This window comes from Primulina eburnea, chromosome 4 (genome assembly GCF_022965805.1).
Source record: "Primulina eburnea isolate SZY01 chromosome 4, ASM2296580v1, whole genome shotgun sequence".
NCBI classification, from domain to species: Eukaryota; Viridiplantae; Streptophyta; class Magnoliopsida; order Lamiales; family Gesneriaceae; genus Primulina; species Primulina eburnea.
The window spans coordinates 38,164,756-38,185,042 of record NC_133104.1 but is presented as its reverse complement, the minus strand read 5'-3'; the positions used below and the strand labels follow the sequence as shown (position 1 = coordinate 38,185,042).

The 20,287-nt window shown below is 39.3% G+C and overlaps 1 protein-coding gene across 2 annotated transcripts; it reads left to right on the top strand.

The window, feature by feature from the left end:
• Window positions 1–238: 238 nt before the first annotated feature.
• On the top strand, window positions 239–5,714 carry LOC140831131 (SH3 domain-containing protein 1-like). 2 transcript variants are annotated; one of them, XM_073194918.1, is made up of 9 exons: window positions 239–547; window positions 2,144–2,303; window positions 2,373–2,435; window positions 2,519–2,667; window positions 3,199–3,300; window positions 3,718–3,912; window positions 4,503–4,565; window positions 4,664–5,053; window positions 5,443–5,714. In XM_073194918.1, exons 1-8 carry the CDS (start codon window positions 488–490, stop codon window positions 4,829–4,831), a joined length of 960 nt encoding a protein of 319 aa, XP_073051019.1. In that variant the 5' UTR covers window positions 239–487; the 3' UTR covers window positions 4,832–5,053; window positions 5,443–5,714. The 2 variants fall into 2 exon arrangements, with proteins under 2 accessions (XP_073051019.1, XP_073051020.1); XM_073194919.1 differs by having other exon boundaries at window positions 244–547; window positions 2,144–2,257; window positions 2,373–2,442.
• Window positions 5,715–20,287: the final 14,573 nt, after the last annotated feature.

The following is a 20,287-nucleotide window of genomic DNA, read 5'->3' as shown; positions in this document are numbered from 1 at the left end:
ATTGTAAGTTTTTGATATACAGTGATTTATTAAAATATATTTTTGAACTAAAACAAAAATATCAAAATAAAAATTCTTCTCACATTTTTTTATATCTAATCAGATACAGGTTAATGCTTAAAAGTACGCGTAAATACGGGAGATTGACCATTATTTCTACTTCAAGTACGCTTTCCTTGCATATCTTCATTTGTTTTCCAAAGAAGACTACTTTTGACCATTTCTCCAGCACAAAAATTAACCCATTTTCTCCACAATACTGTAGTTTCCCGGCTGGCATTGTGGGAGCAGTGGTGCCCACTTGTATTCTCGTCCTAAACTTTTGTCATTCCACTCCAGAAGAAAAGTTCATTGCTCTTTTATCATTTGATTCTTCTTCCAGTTCATACGTTGCTTGCCTGTGTAAATTCAATCTCTTTTCTTCCTGCGCGCGCATCTGTGTGTCAGAAGTTTTTGAGAGTTGTTAGTTTATGGTGGCCCTGCGAGTATGGATGCTATCAAGAAGCAAGCGAGTAAACTAAGAGAACAAGTGGCTAGGCAACAACAGGTATGGTGTTATTGTCTTGTTTAAACTTTCTAGGAGTTCATTTCAACACTTGAATTTAAGGAAATCGGACCATACATGGTAGATGGTATCTGGTACGGAGCTGTCATCTTGCTGAAAGATTCGATTTGTTGAATGAAATTCTTGAAATTAAAAGAAAATAGGAAGATGGTGTTGAAAAATGAAAACTAGTGAATTAAGATTCTTTGGGTTTTCATTCTGTTGTTTTTGGAGATGATTGATTTTTGGCATAAGGTAACAGGTCTCACAATCGCAGTTTGACTATTTATTTTTATGTGTGTGATTGTGTGCTCTATGGAGCTTCGCATTCTTACTTCGCGATTGTCTGAGGTACACTTTTGGATATCATCTGCGTCTCTTCTTTTTGGTATGACATTTATAATTGTGGGATCGAGAATTTCTTACCAAAAGAAATTCGAATCTTTTCTAATGTGTAAGGAGCACCAGTTTTTGGTTTGCCATCTATAATTGTGGGATCGAGAATTTCTTACCAAAAGAAATTCGAATCTTTTCTGATGTGTAAGGAGCACCAGAAACAAGGGTATGTGGAATTAGTAATAGTTTTGGGTTTTTTACTACTAATATTGATGTTGGATGGATGAGTTATACCTGCAGTTTGCATTCGCTTAAGTATGATAACTGACATCCATATCCATACTAAGAAAAAATCAGATTGGGTGAAGGTCTAGGAATCGATGTCCGGGGATACATTATGTAAGTGTTGACACAGTCAAAAATTATTGTTTGGTGCCTGTATGTTATTTTACCTAACAGAGGACTTAATTTCCTTCATCTTATTTGAATCTATGGTTTATTTTCCTCACCGTGGTCAACTTCGCAGATTTTACTTTTCAAATGTGCAAGTAAAGTTAATATTGTGCTTATCGTAGCTGGAAATTCTTTATAGCTTTGATACAGAATGCTCTGAACAACTAAAACTTATTCTCATTGCAAGTTGATTTAGGAGAGAGTTTTACCAGTGTACTCATTCCTCCTATTGCCTTCAAATGCATCATACTGTGGTAGTGAAACAAATTCTAATCAATTATCTTTATAGTGTTCTAACCTTGACCTCTGTGTAGTGACATATGCAAAAGAAACATTCATCATGTCTTCTATATAAAACATTCATATTGGCCAGAGACGACGCTCGTTAGAACACGTTGACAACTAGTCTAATTCATTTACCTCTCATTTATCATTCTACCTATAAACAAATAAGGTATGGGGCCAAATGAGACAAGAAGGGGTTAGGTGGGATGATTTAATGGATCTTGGGGTACCAGAACTTGTAATTTAGAAAAGAGCAAACATTTCAAAATATTTTCGTGTGATATAGCCCCCATCACCTCGCTGTTGCTAGATCCCTCCCTCCGTAGGATAATAGGCATTATTCTACTTCTGGTTGTCTGCCCTAAAGGAGTTGTTTTTATTGCATAAACTTGCAACTTGGATTTAACAAGTAACAGTCTTCATTCGTGTCTTTCTTGGAATTTCGTTCTGTAATCATCAAGAATAAAGGTAGGCTGCTGATTTGATCTTAAATTATCTCTTAAATGTATGCTTCTTTATTGGCAGGTAATTCTCAGGCAACTAGGTCAATTGGGCCATGAAGGGGTTATGATTGATGAAACTGACATGCATTGTCATCAACAGCTACAGAATTTATACAAGTCTACAAGGGCAGCCAAAGTAAATTCATGGGGGATTATTTTGTTACCTGCAATCTTCTGTAGAGGTTTCTGAATCTAATGAATCCTCTTATATAACTTCAGCAGTCACATTTAAGGAGCTTTTTGTTCCACAGCATTTCCAGAGGGATATTGTCCGTGGGTTAGAAGGCTTCATTTCAACGAGCAAAAAACAAATGGTGAGAGGTGTGTAGTCCTATGTTTCTCAATTAAATTTCTCTGTTGACGAGGGGAAAAAATTAATTTTGACCTGACTTTGCAGCAAGAAAATTGGCTGAACATTCTTGTAAGTATGGCATTGAAAATCAGGATTCTACTCATGCCCTAGCAAGGATCGCATCGAATTTTGGCACCTCACATGCCTCAATTGAAGATCATGGAGAAACAATGCTTGGAATTCTTAGTTATCAGGTAATGAATTTAGTAAAATTGCATGTTAATGAAATCTCAAACGTCTTAATATTTTCCTTTTATTTGGGAATGACATTTGCAGGACTTAACTTCATAGAAGTGCTTTCTATTCTCGGTTTAAGGTCAATTTTAAGTTTCCATAAACCACTGTATATCTATGGATGCATGATTATATGCAAGAAACAAATATTGGGGAATGCCTATTTGCCTCAGAAAAAGGAAAAAAAACTTATCTTTTCCCAATACTCGTGAGATTAAAGAATTTTCCATGTCCACTGTTTCAAATCTCTCCATGGTGATAATTTTTTAGGTTAATGATAATATGAAGTGCTTATATTCATGTTTCGGCTTGCCTATGGTTTTCAGTATAGAAAAAGAGAACTCAGCCATTTTTTTTAATTAAAGGGTTTCCTCTTTTTGAACTGTATTTTCCATTTTGCCTTCAATATCATCCATATCTGGTACTATTTTAGTGGTTATTCGATTTTCTTGTGTTCTCTATATCTATCGTTGCACCTTGCTTATCTGTAGGTTTCTGAACCACTTCGTGCATTGATGAATGGCGCTCCTTTGGGAGATGCTCGTCATTTGACTCACCACTATGATAGAATGAGCCAGGAGTTTGAAATTCAGGTTCGAAATCATTAATACTATAGTACTGTGAATGCTTTGTCTCTAAATTAATTGCATGCATAACACGGCTATTTTTAAATATCAAAAATTTTAATTATATCATTGTTAAAGTGGGGGGTATTAATTATATGCATAGCAAGTTTATTTTTAGATCAAAATTTTAATATATTATATCAATGTTTAAGTAGGGGGTATTTTAGAAAAGGAAAAAGCAATTATTGCAAAATAATATATAGATCTAATGCTTCACTTCATTAATACAGTGAGTGGCATTATTGATTATAGCTCAGATACCAAAAATTGGACAAATCAAAGATTATTATATGCTAATACAGTACAGGAAGGGGTATTTTTGTAAATTAAGCACTGTCGAGTTAATTTAGTTGTTTAATCTTCTACTTTCCAAACCCCATTTAGGCAGCTGAAGTAATAAGAAGGCAATCAAAGTTCAGAGATTCTTCTGCAGAAAGTGCCCTAAAGCTTAAAAACGCTGAAAAAAGGTTATCGGAGCTCAAATCCTCTATGTTGGCACTTGGAAGAGAAGCTACAGCTGCGATGTTGTCTGTAGAGGATCAGCAGCAAGAGTCTACTTTCCAAAAGATTCTTTCCATGGTATATTTGAAGTCAATTTTTTATTGACGTAGAGTTTATGTGCAATCTGTTTGGACCCTATTAGCCTTCAACTTCAAATTCAAACTGTTGATGATTTATTATGTAGTTAACTAGCACAGTTATTTTATTTTGTTGTTTTTTCTTGATCTGATCTTGAACTTGTTAAGTATTTTTTTCAGTGTGTGTTTTTCTTCCAAAATATCATGCAAATGATGAAATAAATTTGTTCAAAAGAGTAGATTTTATCTCTTTTCTTTTTGAATTTATTATTTCGCCGGATTCGTTACCTTTTCTGTCTGACGAGTCCAGTGTGGAGAGGTGGACATTGAAAGGATGGTCGATTTGATTCTTAATAGCTTTTTATGGATAGATTTTATCGAGAAAATGGCACTTCAATGATTCCTAGTATGTGGAATCATTTGAATTTTTCATAAAATAATGGATTATCGGATTGCTTTTTAAAATTTTGATGGAATATTGACGCATGCGCTATCGAATCACTCTAAATATTTGCATTTAAGCAGATCTGGTTATATCTCTATTTTCTCGGATTTTTTTGGTTGTGCTCCTCATAAACTTTAGGCAAACAGGTTGATGCTGAGAGATCTTATCATCAAAATGCAGTTGCCTTATTGGAAAAACTGCATTCTGAGGTATGAAGCCCCTCGTGTTATCCAGGTCAAACTTCAATCATTTTCATTTATCATGATTTTTACTATCTTTATTTGTTAATTTCACTGTTCACTTTTAGATGATTCTCGTGGAGCAAACGGATGACTCATCTCTACAATCCGAAAATCCATCAATCAAGGATAATGTTTCACCTGTTAAAGACGAGAAAGTTTCAATAAGATCCAGTAGTCAGAACAACGGGGATAAAAACGATTCCTATTTTCTTGCAAAGGCTAGTTACTTATAGCTGTTTTGGCTAGTAATGTATTTATTGGGAAGTTTCTTCTTTCTATTATGTCCCGAAAACAGATGAATTTTCCGGCTTTTGTATCTTTTTCAGTCTGTATGCACGGTGTCTTTACTTGCTTTGGTTCTTGATATTTTTTGTTATCAGGTCATATACTCCTTCGACTCCCAAGCAGAGGGCGAGCTAACTCTTGAAGTTGATGATCACGTTGTAGTTCAACAGGTACCTGTTCAATGCTCTCGTGTTTGACATGATTAATCTTTTGTAACGCATGGTATTAAATCCCTTACTCCGATTGCCTGAAGTAGTTCGCCGTGGGTCCTGTTTAGGGGAGCAAAGAAATGAATTGAGTCGAATAGTACTCATGTTTTGTTAGTTGACTTTAATAAACATAGCAAGGCGCACAAGCGACTCGCGAGCTATCCTACTATGGTTGGGTCTAAAATATTTTTGAATATGCTCGAGTTCGGCTCACATTGTATAACTCGAAATATGGTCGTCGAGTAATGTTCTAGAATATGAGTGCTCTCTATATCTGGAATGTGCTAATTTTACTTGCATATGTTCACATGATCCAACTCTCACTGCGTAAGTTTACTCGAATTTGGAAGGTGGCTTCGAGTGGGTGGTCGGAAGGCGAATGCAAAGGTAATACAGGATGGTTTCCCTCTGCCTATGTAACCAAGATTGACAGAGTTGCTCCAGCCTCTAAATTATTGGAAAATGAACTTTCACAGTAAAATTCGACATTTTGGTTTTCGTGTTTCTATTTTTTATTCTATGCTACACTAGATCGTACATTAAATATTGTCAGTGCTCTCAAAATTTTGTGATATGTATTAAATATTTGTGACGTGGGATGAAATAAAATATTCTTGTAGTTTCTTGAGTTGTGGTTGGACTTGGTTTCATACAACGTTGATGAAAACAAAAAAAATATTAAACTTTATTTTAATGCGTTGTATGAAAGGTAAAAAAAAAACATTAAATTTTATTTTAATTTTTTTAATGAGTTTGATATAAATTTTGAATTTTATCCAAAACATGGACTTTAATTTTGAAATTTTGTCTCATAATTAGTTTTAAAATATCGTGACATGCTTGTTTATATGTTTACTAGATTTATGCGTATCTTCTTATTATGTTAATAATAATGTAAATACTAATTATTTGTAATATATTATATGCATAATAAATAATATAAAATGATCGATATTTTATAGATAAGATCCATATTAACCATATATAGGTCCAAGTTCAAAATATATGTAATTGCAAACATGCAAATGCAATATTATATAAATTTTCAATATTTTTCATATCTTCGAAGATCATCATCTTTGTGGGGACCCGGACGCTAATCATACTCATAATCGTCATTGGGATTAATTAATCAATTATAAAACAGGGTTTAAATTTTTTTTAAATGCGGAACGTAGTGAAATCAACTAAAATACAACTCAGTATAAAATAAAAGTACAAGTCTGGTACCACAACCATTTATTTAACCAAGGTTTAAACATCTAATATCAAGTGTTCGACCCTATATCTAATCCAAGTCCGGAGCCTCCACTCTAATCTCGATCTCTCCTCATCTCCTGGACCCTGATCCTGTCCCACCTGTTGTCAAGTACAACAGCAGGATAACTCCGGTGAGAATAAATCCCAGTATAAATCAAAGAACATGCAGTCATATGTTCAATACAAAGCATGAAACAGATAACAGTAATACATATCAAAATCAGAAATGTAAACAATATCAATCTGTCGACAATACTCGTGACTCCACGATTCAGACTAGACTCAATCCTAGCCTAGGGATCCCGGTGTCCAGATGTGGCATTCCTATATCGACAAACAGTAATAGAAAAGACTCCAGTTCTATCCAAGTCGATATAACCAAACATCCAGTGTCCAGACGCATCCGTCATAGACTATGATCTATCACCATATCTTGTGACATCGTGCAATGTACCCGTGGTTACCTGCCACTATCAGGTACTTCTGTCACAAGATTACTCGTCTAATGCATGCTCCTATAACTCCATAGAACCAGCATTTAAATCAAATCATTAAACACAATGATAAACAAATAATAAGTATGTGATTTAGGGAAACCCAAGTACATCCTACTTGAGTCGATGTCCCAATACTCATTGACTTATACCTTTCGTTTGTAGTTTCGGTCTGGAATCCAAACTCTGTCAATCCCTCAATCTAGCACTAGTAATATCAATGATATCATATCAATATACCGTTCAAATCACTAACAATCTGATTAATCTGGATTTAATTCAAAATCAACGGCATAACGGTACAATCTCAGTATCCCCGTCAATACCAAATCAACAGACATCAATTACAAATCATAACTCATGTCCATTACAATCTGTAATTCCATCACAATTCAAATCTGTTTGGTATAACTCAATATATCCTAAAAATTCATAACAATTCCAAAATCAATCCTTTTCTTAATCTGACTTCGATTCTATGATGTCTAACATGTCAAGAACATCATATATGAATTCCATTCAATTCTGACAATAGCATAATTTCAAAGCATGTCAAAACGTAGCAAAACTTACATCAAGTTGTAGCCTACGTCGATAGGATTGCAGTACTGAAGTCAGATTACAATTCGGACGGACGGATTTCTCACAAAAGACGTAAGGATTTTTCACTCTTTTCCTCTGACCCTTTTCTCGGTTTCCTTCTTTGTGAATTCTGAAGGATTTAGCAAAGATATACGTGTATATATATATATATATATATATATATATATATATATATATATATATATCTAATTGCATGAAAAGATACGTGTCGTCCTTTCTCCCAATTTTCAAGCGGCGCTCGAGCGGTCGAGAATTACCACTCGGGCGCTTGCCCGGCGCTCGGGCGGTGAAAACTTACCGCCCGGGCGCGAGGTGTTCTGCCTCCTGATTAATCCTTGGCGCTCGGGCGGTCACAAACTACCGCCCGGGCGCCACATCTTCTGTCCAAGATGTGATTCTACGGAACTTTGGCGCTCGGGCGGTCATTTCTTACCGCTCGGGCGCCACTAGTTCTGTCCAAAGATTGCACCCGTCATATTTAATCTTATTTCATGTCCCGATTAATCATTTCATAATCATATCAAATTATATATCAATAATTATAGATTACTAGGATTAAATTTCCGGGCATTACATTTCTCTCCCCCTAAGATACGATTTCGTCCTCGAAATCACAGATAGTCAAATCATATCATTAAGAGAGAATGTAATTCAAACGAAACAAATATTTACATTACTGAAATAATGCTGGGAATTCTTGTCTCATGTCAGACTCAGTCTCCCAAGTCGCTTCTTCTACACCATGACGAGTCCATTGAACTTTCACAAGAGAAATCGTCTTTGTTCTGAGCTGTTTTTCTTTACGATCGATAATCCGAATCGGTTTCTCGACATAACTCAATGTCTCATCCAGCTCAGTCTCGTCTGGTGGAATAACATGTGAATCATCAGGGAGATATTTCCGCAGCATCGATACATGAAAGACATCATGTATTCCAGATAATGAAGGCGGCAAGGCGAGTCGATAGGCACGATCTCCTATCTTTTCTAGAATCTCATAAGGACCCACATATCTTGGAGACAATTTTCCTTTCTTGCCAAATCTGACAACACCTCTGAAAGGAGAAATTTTCAGGAATACTCGATCTCCTACTTCGAATACCAACGGTCGTCGTCTGAGGTTGGCATATTTGGCTTGTCTGTCCTGAGCTGCCTTCATTTTCTTCTGAATGAGTTTCACCTTTTCAGTCATATCTCTGATCATATCAGGTCCAGTCTCAGGAACTTCAGAGATATCATCCCAGTAAAGAGGGGATCGACACTTCTTTCCGTACAACGCTTCAAATGGTGCCATTTCAATACTCGTCTGATAGCTGTTGTTGTACGAGAATTCACAAAGAGGTAATGCATCTTGCCAATTAATGTTAAAATCAAGCACTACTGCTCTCAGCATATCTTCCAATGTCTGAATCGTCCGTTCTGACTGTCCGTCAGTCTGTGGATGATATGCGGTACTAAGATGCAATTTCGTACCTAGAGCTTGCTGCAAACTTTGCCAAAAGTGCGATGTAAACCGAGGATCACGGTCTGAAACCATTGACTTCGGCACTCCGTGCAGTCTAACCACTTCCTTAACATAGATATCGGTCATCTGGTCATATCTATACGTCATTTTGTATGGAATAAAACATGCAGATTTGGTCAATCGATCAATCACGACCCAAATCGCATCACAACCTCGGGAGGATCTCGGTAACTGCGTCACAAAATCCATGGAAATGTGATCCCATTTCCATTCAGGAATGAACAAACTCTGCAATAATCCTCCTGGTTTCTTTCTTTCAGCTTTCACCTGTTGGCAATTCAAACATTTGGCTACAAATTTAGTCACATCAGATTTCATTTGTTTCCACCAATACTGTGCCTTAAATCATTTTACATTTTTCTGCCACCAGGATGAATGCTAAAACGACTGTTGTGCGCTTCTGTCAGTATTCGCTGTCTCAAATCCGAAACATTCGGCACAACCAGACGATTATTCACATACAAAATGCCATTTCTCACCTGATATTCCGATTGATGACCAGCTCTAACCATAGCAATCGAATTTTGTACGTTCTGATCACTTTTCTGTGCCTCTTTGATTCTTACAATCAATTCCGGTTCAGCTCGAATCGCACTTAATCTTAGAGGCTGACAATCTGTTTCGAAAGCTAATCCAGACAAACAACAGTCTTCTATTAAATTCGAAACACCTATCGTCGATAAGGATAGTGCACATACCTTTCGACTCAGCGCATCTGCTGCTGCGTTGGATTTCCCTGGATAGTATTTGATCTCACAATCAAAGTCTTTCAGTAAATCCAGCCATCTCCGCTGTCTCATATTCAACTCTGATTGTGAAAACAGATATTTCAAGCTTTTTTTATCAGAATAAATCTCAAATTTCTCACCGTACAGATAATGTCGCCATATCTTCAATGCAAAGACTATGGCTGCCAATTCAAGATCATGAATTGGATAACGAGATTCATGGGGTTTCAGTTGTCTCGAGGCATAAGCAATCACATGCCCCCGCTGCATCAAAACACAACCCAATCCTCGGTGAGATGCATCACAATAAACAACAAAATCACGAGTGCCTGAAGGTATCGTCAACACAGGAGCACTGGTTAATCTTTTCTTCAGTTCAAGAAAACTGGTCTCACATTCTTCAGACCAAACAAATGGAGCATTTTTCTGAGTCAACTGTGTAATCGGTTTGGCAATACTTGAGAAATCTTTAATGAATCGGCGATAATATCCTGCCAAACCCATGAAACTGCGAATCTCCGGCACAGATGTAGGTCTCGGCCAACTAATCACGGCTTCAACCTTACTGGGATCAACTGATATCCCGTCTCCGGATATAATATGCCCCAGAAAGACCACCTGTTTCAACCAGAACTCGCATTTCGATAATTTAGCATACAGTTTCTCAGCCCTCAAAATTCTCAACACAGTCCTTAGATGATCAGCATGCTCAATCATATTCTTTGAGTAAATCAATATATCATCAATGAATATGATAACAAAATCATCCAGATATTTCTGAAAGACGCGGTTCATCAATCTCATAAATACCGCCGGTGCATTCGTCAAACCAAAAGGCATGATAATAAATTCATAGTGCCCATACCCGGTTCTGAATGCTGTCTTAGAGATATCAGAGTCCCTGACTCTCAATTGATGGTATCCAGATCTAAGTCGATCTTGGAATATACCGAAGAGTCCTGCAAGTGATCAAACAGATCATCAATACGAGGCAATGGATATTTATTCTTTATCGTTGCCTTGTTCAGTTGCCGGTAGTCGATACAAAGTCTCATCGACCCATCCTTCTTTCTCACGAACAGTACTGGAGCACCCCAAGGAGATACACTCGGTCTAATGTACCCCTTGGCCAGTAAATCCTCCAACTGTTCTTTCAGTTCTTTTAATTCGACCGGTGCCATCCTGTAAGAAGCCCTCGAGATCGGAACTGTTCCTGGCATCAACTCGATGCTGAAGTCTATTTCTCGAATCGAAGGTAATCCAGGAATCTCATCTGGAAAGACATCAGCAAATTCACACACCACGGGCAAGTCTGCCAATGATGGGCTCGTCTTCAGTAAATCAACTGAATATACCAGGAATCCATCCGCTCCCTTCTGCAATAATCGTGTCATATTCATTGCAGATATCAAAGGAATTCTGGCACGAGAATCCTTACCGTAAAATTTCCACTCTTCAGCCATTTCAGGTCTGAATCGAACAATCTTGTGGAAACAATCGACTGTAGCCCTGTACTTGGTTAACGTATCGATACCGGTAATACAATCAAAATCAGATATCCCAAGCACAATACAGTCTAACTCCATCGTATGCCCATCGTACTACAGTATACTAGATTTAACAGATTTCACTGACATCAAACCTGTCCCTAACGGAGAAGAGACAGACACTACTGCAGACAATGACTCAATGGGTAACGCATGACTCAATGCAAATCTCTCAGAAATAAAAGTATGCGATGCACCAGTGTCAATCAGTACATATGCAGGATAACCAAAAATAAAACAGTTACCTGCCACAACATCATCAGGTGCATCTTGTGCCTGCTCCTCGGTCAGAGCAAACACTCGGGACTGCTGTCTCGGAGGCTGGCTCACTGTCTGGCTTCCTCCTGGCCTCTGCTGTGACTGAGTAGATGGTGTTGGCTGAAAGGAATGAACGGCAGAAGATCGTCTCCCTGTCTGAGCCACTGATCCAGATGACTCAGCGGCCTGGAATCCCTGGGCACCACGCTGTGGACACACTCGGGCAAAGTGTCCATGCTGCTTACAAATGCGGCAGTTGCCGAACACTCCTCGGCACTGCTCAGTGGGATGCTTCCCTCCACAAGTGTTGCAAATAGGTCCAGTATAGCTCTGGCTCTGTCGAGGACTCCCAGAACTAGAAGAACTGCTCCCTGACTTCTTGAACTGCTTTCCTCTCATCTTCAAGAAGTCCTTCTTTCCGCCACTACTGCTGCCACCTTCAAATCGAGGAGGTGGTTGCTGTAATCTCGGTGCTGGAAGCATAAACGAAGCTCCTCTCTGTCTCATCAGACCGGCTTCGGCTCCTTTGGCTCTATTCAAAGCATCGGTAAAATTGTTCGGTCTTCCCGTGTTCACCAAGGTGAATATTTCCGGATTCAGGCCGTTAATGAACTGATCCGCCACAGCCTCGTCATGATCCGCCACATGTGGAGCAAAGCGCAACAGTGAAGAAAACTTGGCCACGTATTCCTCGATGTTAAGTTGGCCCTGTCTCAAGTTCGCAAACTCGGCTCCCTTGTCCTTCCTGTATGACACTGGAAAGAACCTCTGATAGAATTCAGTTCTAAATACACTCCAGGTAATAATCGTACCTCGGTGTTCCAATGCCCTTTTTGTGTTGATCCACCAGTTCTTGGCAATGTCATGCAATTGGTGTCCTATCAGTTTCACCCTCTTCTCATCAGTATATTCCAACGAATCAAACATCATTTCAATATCATCCAGCCAACTTTCACAATCCACTGAATTTTCGGTTCCTTTCAAAGTAGGTGGATGGAAAGACTGAAATCTTTTTAAAAGTGTCTCCATTGGAGTGGCTGTAACGTCCATGGGAGGGTTCGATGTACTACCCTGTTCCGGTACTCTTCTCGGAGGCATATCTGATAATCAAAGAGATTAGTAATTCCAAATTCCACTTACCAGTTTCAATCCTCCTCGGATCATCTTACAGCTGATCCATTCCGAATAATACACAATACCATATCAAAATCAAATATTCAGGCAAATATGTATTAAAACAGGAATTCATGCTAGCAATCAAAAGCAGGAAAGAAAATCTCAATCTACCCCGCTCACTAGCTCCTATCTCAATCTCAAGGATCTATCGCTCTGATACCACATGTTGTGAGGACCCGGACGCTAATCATACTCATAATCGTCATTGGGACTAATTAATCAATTATAAAACAGGGTCTAAATTTTTTTTAAAATGCGGAACGTAGTGAAATCAACTAAAATACAACTCAGTATAAAATAAAAGTACAATTTCGGTACCACAACCATTTATTTAACCAAGGTTTAAACATCTAATATCAAGTGTTCGACCCTATATCTAATCCAAGTCCGGAGCCTCCACTCTAATCTCGATCTCTCCTCATCTCCTGGACCCTGATCCTGTCCCACCTGTTGTCAAGTACACATACAAACAAGACAACAGCCGGATAACTCCGGTGAGAATAAATCCCAGTATAAATCAAAGAACATGCAGTCATATGTTCAATACAAAGCATGAAACAGATAACAGTAATACATATCAAAATCAGAAATGTAAACAATATCAATCTGTCGACAATACTCGTGACTCCACGATTCAGACTAGACTCAATCCTAGCCTAGGGATCCCGGTGTCCAGATGTGGCATTCCTATATCGACAAACAGTAATAGAAAAGACTCCAGTTCTATCCAAGTCGATATAACCAAACATCCAGTGTCCAGACGCATCCGTCATAGACTATGATCTATCACCATATCTTGTGACATCGTGCAATGTACCCGTGGTTACCTGCCACTATCAGGTACTTCTGTCACAAGATTACTCGTCTAATGCATGCTCCTATAACTCCATAGAACCAGCATTTAAATCAAATCATTAAACACAATGATAAACAAATAATAAGTATGTGATTTAGGGAAACCCAAGTACATCCTACTTGAGTCGATGTCCCAATACTCATTGACTTATACCTTTCGTTTGTAGTTTCGGTCTGGAATCCAAACTCTGTCAATCCCTCAATCTAGCACTAGTAATATCAATGATATCATATCAATATACCGTTCAAATCACTAACAATCTGATTAATCTGGATTTAATTCAAAATCAACGGCATAACGGTACAATCTCAGTATCCCCGTCAATACCAAATCAACAGACATCAATTACAAATCATAACTCATGTCCATTACAATCTGTAATTCCATCACAATTCAAATCTGTTTGGTATAACTCAATATATCCTAAAAATTCATAACAATTCCAAAATCAATCCTTTTCTTAATCTGACTTCGATTCTATGATGTCTAACATGTCAAGAACATCATATATGAATTCCATTCAATTCTGACAATAGCATAATTTCAAAGCATGTCAAAACGTAGCAAAACTTACATCAAGTTGTAGCCTACGTCGATAGGATTGCAGTACTGAAGTCAGATTACAATTCGGACGGACGGATTTCTCACAAAAGACGTAAGGATTTTTCACTCTTTTCCTCTGACCCTTTTCTCGGTTTCCTTCTTTGTGAATTCTGAAGGATTTAGCAAAGATATACGTGTATATATATATATATATATATATATATATATATATATATATATATATATATATATATATATAATTGCATGAAAAGATACGTGTCGTCCTTTCTCCCAATTTTCAAGCGGCGCTCGAGCGGTCGAGAATTACCACTCGGGCGCTTGCCCGGCGCTCGGGCGGTGAAAACTTACCGCCCGGGCGCGAGGTGTTCTGCCTCCTGATTAATCCTTGGCGCTCGGGCGGTCACAAACTACCGCCCGGGCGCCACATCTTCTGTCCAAGATGTGATTCTACGGAACTTTGGCGCTCGGGCGGTCATTTCTTACCGCTCGGGCGCCACTAGTTCTGTCCAAAGATTGCACCCGTCATATTTAATCTTATTTCATGTCCCGATTAATCATTTCATAATCATATCAAATTATATATCAATAATTATAGATTACTAGGATTAAATTTCCGGGCATTACATTTCTCTCCCCCTAAGATACGATTTCGTCCTCGAAATCACAGATAGTCAAATCATATCATTAAGAGAGAATGTAATTCAAACGAAACAAATATTTACATTACTGAAATAATGCTGGGAATTCTTGTCTCATGTCAGACTCAGTCTCCCAAGTCGCTTCTTCTACACCATGACGAGTCCATTGAACTTTCACAAGAGAAATCGTCTTTGTTCTGAGCTGTTTTTCTTTACGATCGATAATCCGAATCGGTTTCTCGACATAACTCAATGTCTCATCCAGCTCAGTCTCGTCTGGTGGAATAACATGTGAATCATCAGGGAGATATTTCCGCAGCATCGATACATGAAAGACATCATGTATTCCAGATAATGAAGGCGGCAAGGCGAGTCGATAGGCACGATCTCCTATCTTTTCTAGAATCTCATAAGGACCCACATATCTTGGAGACAATTTTCCTTTCTTGCCAAATCTGACAACACCTCTGAAAGGAGAAATTTTCAGGAATACTCGATCTCCTACTTCGAATACCAACGGTCGTCGTCTGAGGTTGGCATATTTGGCTTGTCTGTCCTGAGCTGCCTTCATTTTCTTCTGAATGAGTTTCACCTTTTCAGTCATATCTCTGATCATATCAGGTCCAGTCTCAGGAACTTCAGAGATATCATCCCAGTAAAGAGGGGATCGACACTTCTTTCCGTACAACGCTTCAAATGGTGCCATTTCAATACTCGTCTGATAGCTGTTGTTGTACGAGAATTCACAAAGAGGTAATGCATCTTGCCAATTAATGTTAAAATCAAGCACTACTGCTCTCAGCATATCTTCCAATGTCTGAATCGTCCGTTCTGACTGTCCGTCAGTCTGTGGATGATATGCGGTACTAAGATGCAATTTCGTACCTAGAGCTTGCTGCAAACTTTGCCAAAAGTGCGATGTAAACCGAGGATCACGGTCTGAAACCATTGACTTCGGCACTCCGTGCAGTCTAACCACTTCCTTAACATAGATATCGGTCATCTGGTCATATCTATACGTCATTTTGTATGGAATAAAACATGCAGATTTGGTCAATCGATCAATCACGACCCAAATCGCATCACAACCTCGGGAGGATCTCGGTAACTGCGTCACAAAATCCATGGAAATGTGATCCCATTTCCATTCAGGAATGAACAAACTCTGCAATAATCCTCCTGGTTTCTTTCTTTCAGCTTTCACCTGTTGGCAATTCAAACATTTGGCTACAAATTTAGTCACATCAGATTTCATTTGTTTCCACCAATACTGTGCCTTAAATCATTTTACATTTTTCTGCCACCAGGATGAATGCTAAAACGACTGTTGTGCGCTTCTGTCAGTATTCGCTGTCTCAAATCCGAAACATTCGGCACAACCAGACGATTATTCACATACAAAATGCCATTTCTCACCTGATATTCCGATTGATGACCAGCTCTAACCATAGCAATCGAATTTTGTACGTTCTGATCACTTTTCTGTGCCTCTTTGATTCTTACAATCAATTCCGGTTCAGCTCGAATCGCACTTAATCTTAGAGGCTGACAATCTGTTTCGAAAGCTAATCCAGACAAACAACAGTCTTCTATTAAATTCGAAACACCTATCGTCGATAAGGATAGTGCACATACCTTTCGACTCAGCGCATCTGCTGCTGCGTTGGATTTCCCTGGATAGTATTTGATCTCACAATCAAAGTCTTTCAGTAAATCCAGCCATCTCCGCTGTCTCATATTCAACTCTGATTGTGAAAACAGATATTTCAAGCTTTTTTTATCAGAATAAATCTCAAATTTCTCACCGTACAGATAATGTCGCCATATCTTCAATGCAAAGACTATGGCTGCCAATTCAAGATCATGAATTGGATAACGAGATTCATGGGGTTTCAGTTGTCTCGAGGCATAAGCAATCACATGCCCCCGCTGCATCAAAACACAACCCAATCCTCGGTGAGATGCATCACAATAAACAACAAAATCACGAGTGCCTGAAGGTATCGTCAACACAGGAGCACTGGTTAATCTTTTCTTCAGTTCAAGAAAACTGGTCTCACATTCTTCAGACCAAACAAATGGAGCATTTTTCTGAGTCAACTGTGTAATCGGTTTGGCAATACTTGAGAAATCTTTAATGAATCGGCGATAATATCCTGCCAAACCCATGAAACTGCGAATCTCCGGCACAGATGTAGGTCTCGGCCAACTAATCACGGCTTCAACCTTACTGGGATCAACTGATATCCCGTCTCCGGATATAATATGCCCCAGAAAGACCACCTGTTTCAACCAGAACTCGCATTTCGATAATTTAGCATACAGTTTCTCAGCCCTCAAAATTCTCAACACAGTCCTTAGATGATCAGCATGCTCAATCATATTCTTTGAGTAAATCAATATATCATCAATGAATATGATAACAAAATCATCCAGATATTTCTGAAAGACGCGGTTCATCAATCTCATAAATACCGCCGGTGCATTCGTCAAACCAAAAGGCATGATAATAAATTCATAGTGCCCATACCCGGTTCTGAATGCTGTCTTAGAGATATCAGAGTCCCTGACTCTCAATTGATGGTATCCAGATCTAAGTCGATCTTGGAATATACCGAAGAGTCCTGCAAGTGATCAAACAGATCATCAATACGAGGCAATGGATATTTATTCTTTATCGTTGCCTTGTTCAGTTGCCGGTAGTCGATACAAAGTCTCATCGACCCATCCTTCTTTCTCACGAACAGTACTGGAGCACCCCAAGGAGATACACTCGGTCTAATGTACCCCTTGGCCAGTAAATCCTCCAACTGTTCTTTCAGTTCTTTTAATTCGACCGGTGCCATCCTGTAAGAAGCCCTCGAGATCGGAACTGTTCCTGGCATCAACTCGATGCTGAAGTCTATTTCTCGAATCGAAGGTAATCCAGGAATCTCATCTGGAAAGACATCAGCAAATTCACACACCACGGGCAAGTCTGCCAATGATGGGCTCGTCTTCAGTAAATCAACTGAATATACCAGGAATCCATCCGCTCCCTTCTGCAATAATCGTGTCATATTCATTGCAGATATCAAAGGAATTCTGGCACGAGAATCCTTACCGTAAAATTTCCACTCTTCAGCCATTTCAGGTCTGAATCGAACAATCTTGTGGAAACAATCGACTGTAGCCCTGTACTTGGTTAACGTATCGATACCGGTAATACAATCAAAATCAGATATCCCAAGCACAATACAGTCTAACTCCATCGTATGCCCATCGTACTACAGTATACTAGATTTAACAGATTTCACTGACATCAAACCTGTCCCTAACGGAGAAGAGACAGACACTACTGCAGACAATGACTCAATGGGTAACGCATGACTCAATGCAAATCTCTCAGAAATAAAAGTATGCGATGCACCAGTGTCAATCAGTACATATGCAGGATAACCAAAAATAAAACAGTTACCTGCCACAACATCATCAGGTGCATCTTGTGCCTGCTCCTCGGTCAGAGCAAACACTCGGGACTGCTGTCTCGGAGGCTGGCTCACTGTCTGGCTTCCTCCTGGCCTCTGCTGTGACTGAGTAGATGGTGTTGGCTGAAAGGAATGAACGGCAGAAGATCGTCTCCCTGTCTGAGCCACTGATCCAGATGACTCAGCGGCCTGGAATCCCTGGGCACCACGCTGTGGACACACTCGGGCAAAGTGTCCATGCTGCTTACAAATGCGGCAGTTGCCGAACACTCCTCGGCACTGCTCAGTGGGATGCTTCCCTCCACAAGTGTTGCAAATAGGTCCAGTATAGCTCTGGCTCTGTCGAGGACTCCCAGAACTAGAAGAACTGCTCCCTGACTTCTTGAACTGCTTTCCTCTCATCTTCAAGAAGTCCTTCTTTCCGCCACTACTGCTGCCACCTTCAAATCGAGGAGGTGGTTGCTGTAATCTCGGTGCTGGAAGCATAAACGAAGCTCCTCTCTGTCTCATCAGACCGGCTTCGGCTCCTTTGGCTCTATTCAAAGCATCGGTAAAATTGTTCGGTCTTCCCGTGTTCACCAAGGTGAATATTTCCGGATTCAGGCCGTTAATGAACTGATCCGCCACAGCCTCGTCATGATCCGCCACATGTGGAGCAAAGCGCAACAGTGAAGAAAACTTGGCCACGTATTCCTCGATGTTAAGTTGGCCCTGTCTCAAGTTCGCAAACTCGGCTCCCTTGTCCTTCCTGTATGACACTGGAAAGAACCTCTGATAGAATTCAGTTCTAAATACACTCCAGGTAATAATCGTACCTCGGTGTTCCAATGCCCTTTTTGTGTTGATCCACCAGTTCTTGGCAATGTCATGCAATTGGTGTCCTATCAGTTTCACCCTCTTCTCATCAGTATATTCCAACGAATCAAACATCATTTCAATATCATCCAGCCAACTTTCACAATCCACTGAATTTTCGGTTCCTTTCAAAGTAGGTGGATGGAAAGACTGAAATCTTTTTAAAAGTGTCTCCATTGGAGTGGCTGTAACGTCCATGGGAGGGTTCGATGTACTACCCTGTTCCGGTACTCTTCTCGGAGGCATATCTGATAATCAAAGAGATTAGTAATTCCAAATTCCACTTACCAGTTTCAATCCTCCTCGGATCATCTTACAGCTGATCCATTCCGAATAATACACAATACCATATCAAAATCAAATATTCAGGCAAATATGTATTAAAACAGGAATTCATGCTAGCAATCAAAAGCAGGAAAGAAAATCTCAATCTACCCCGCTCACTAGCTCCTATCTCAATCTCAAGGATCTATCGCTCTGATACCACATGTTGTGAGGACCCGGACGCTAATCATACTCATAATCGTCATTGGGACTAATTAATCAATTATAAAACAGGGTCTAAATTTTTTTTAAAATGCGGAACGTAGTGAAATCAACTAAAATACAACTCAGTATAAAATAAAAGTACAATTTCGGTACCACAACCATTTATTTAACCAAGGTTTAAACATCTAATATCAAGTGTTCGACCCTATATCTAATCCAAGTCCGGAGCCTCCACTCTAATCTCGATCTCTCCTCATCTCCTGGACCCTGATCCTGTCCCACCTGTTGTCAAGTACACATACAAACAAGACAACAGCCGGATAACTCCGGTGAGAATAAATCCCAGTATAAATCAAAGAACATGCAGTCATATGTTCAATACAAAGCATGAAACAGATAACAGTAATACATATCAAAATCAGAAATGTAAACAATATCAATCTGTCGACAATACTCGTGACTCCACGATTCAGACTAGACTCAATCCTAGCCTAGGGATCCCGGTGTCCAGATGTGGCATTCCTATATCGACAAACAGTAATAGAAAAGACTCCAGTTCTATCCAAGTCGATATAACCAAACATCCAGTGTCCAGACGCATCCGTCATAGACTATGATCTATCACCATATCTTGTGACATCGTGCAATGTACCCGTGGTTACCTGCCACTATCAGGTACTTCTGTCACAAGATTACTCGTCTAATGCATGCTCCTATAACTCCATAGAACCAGCA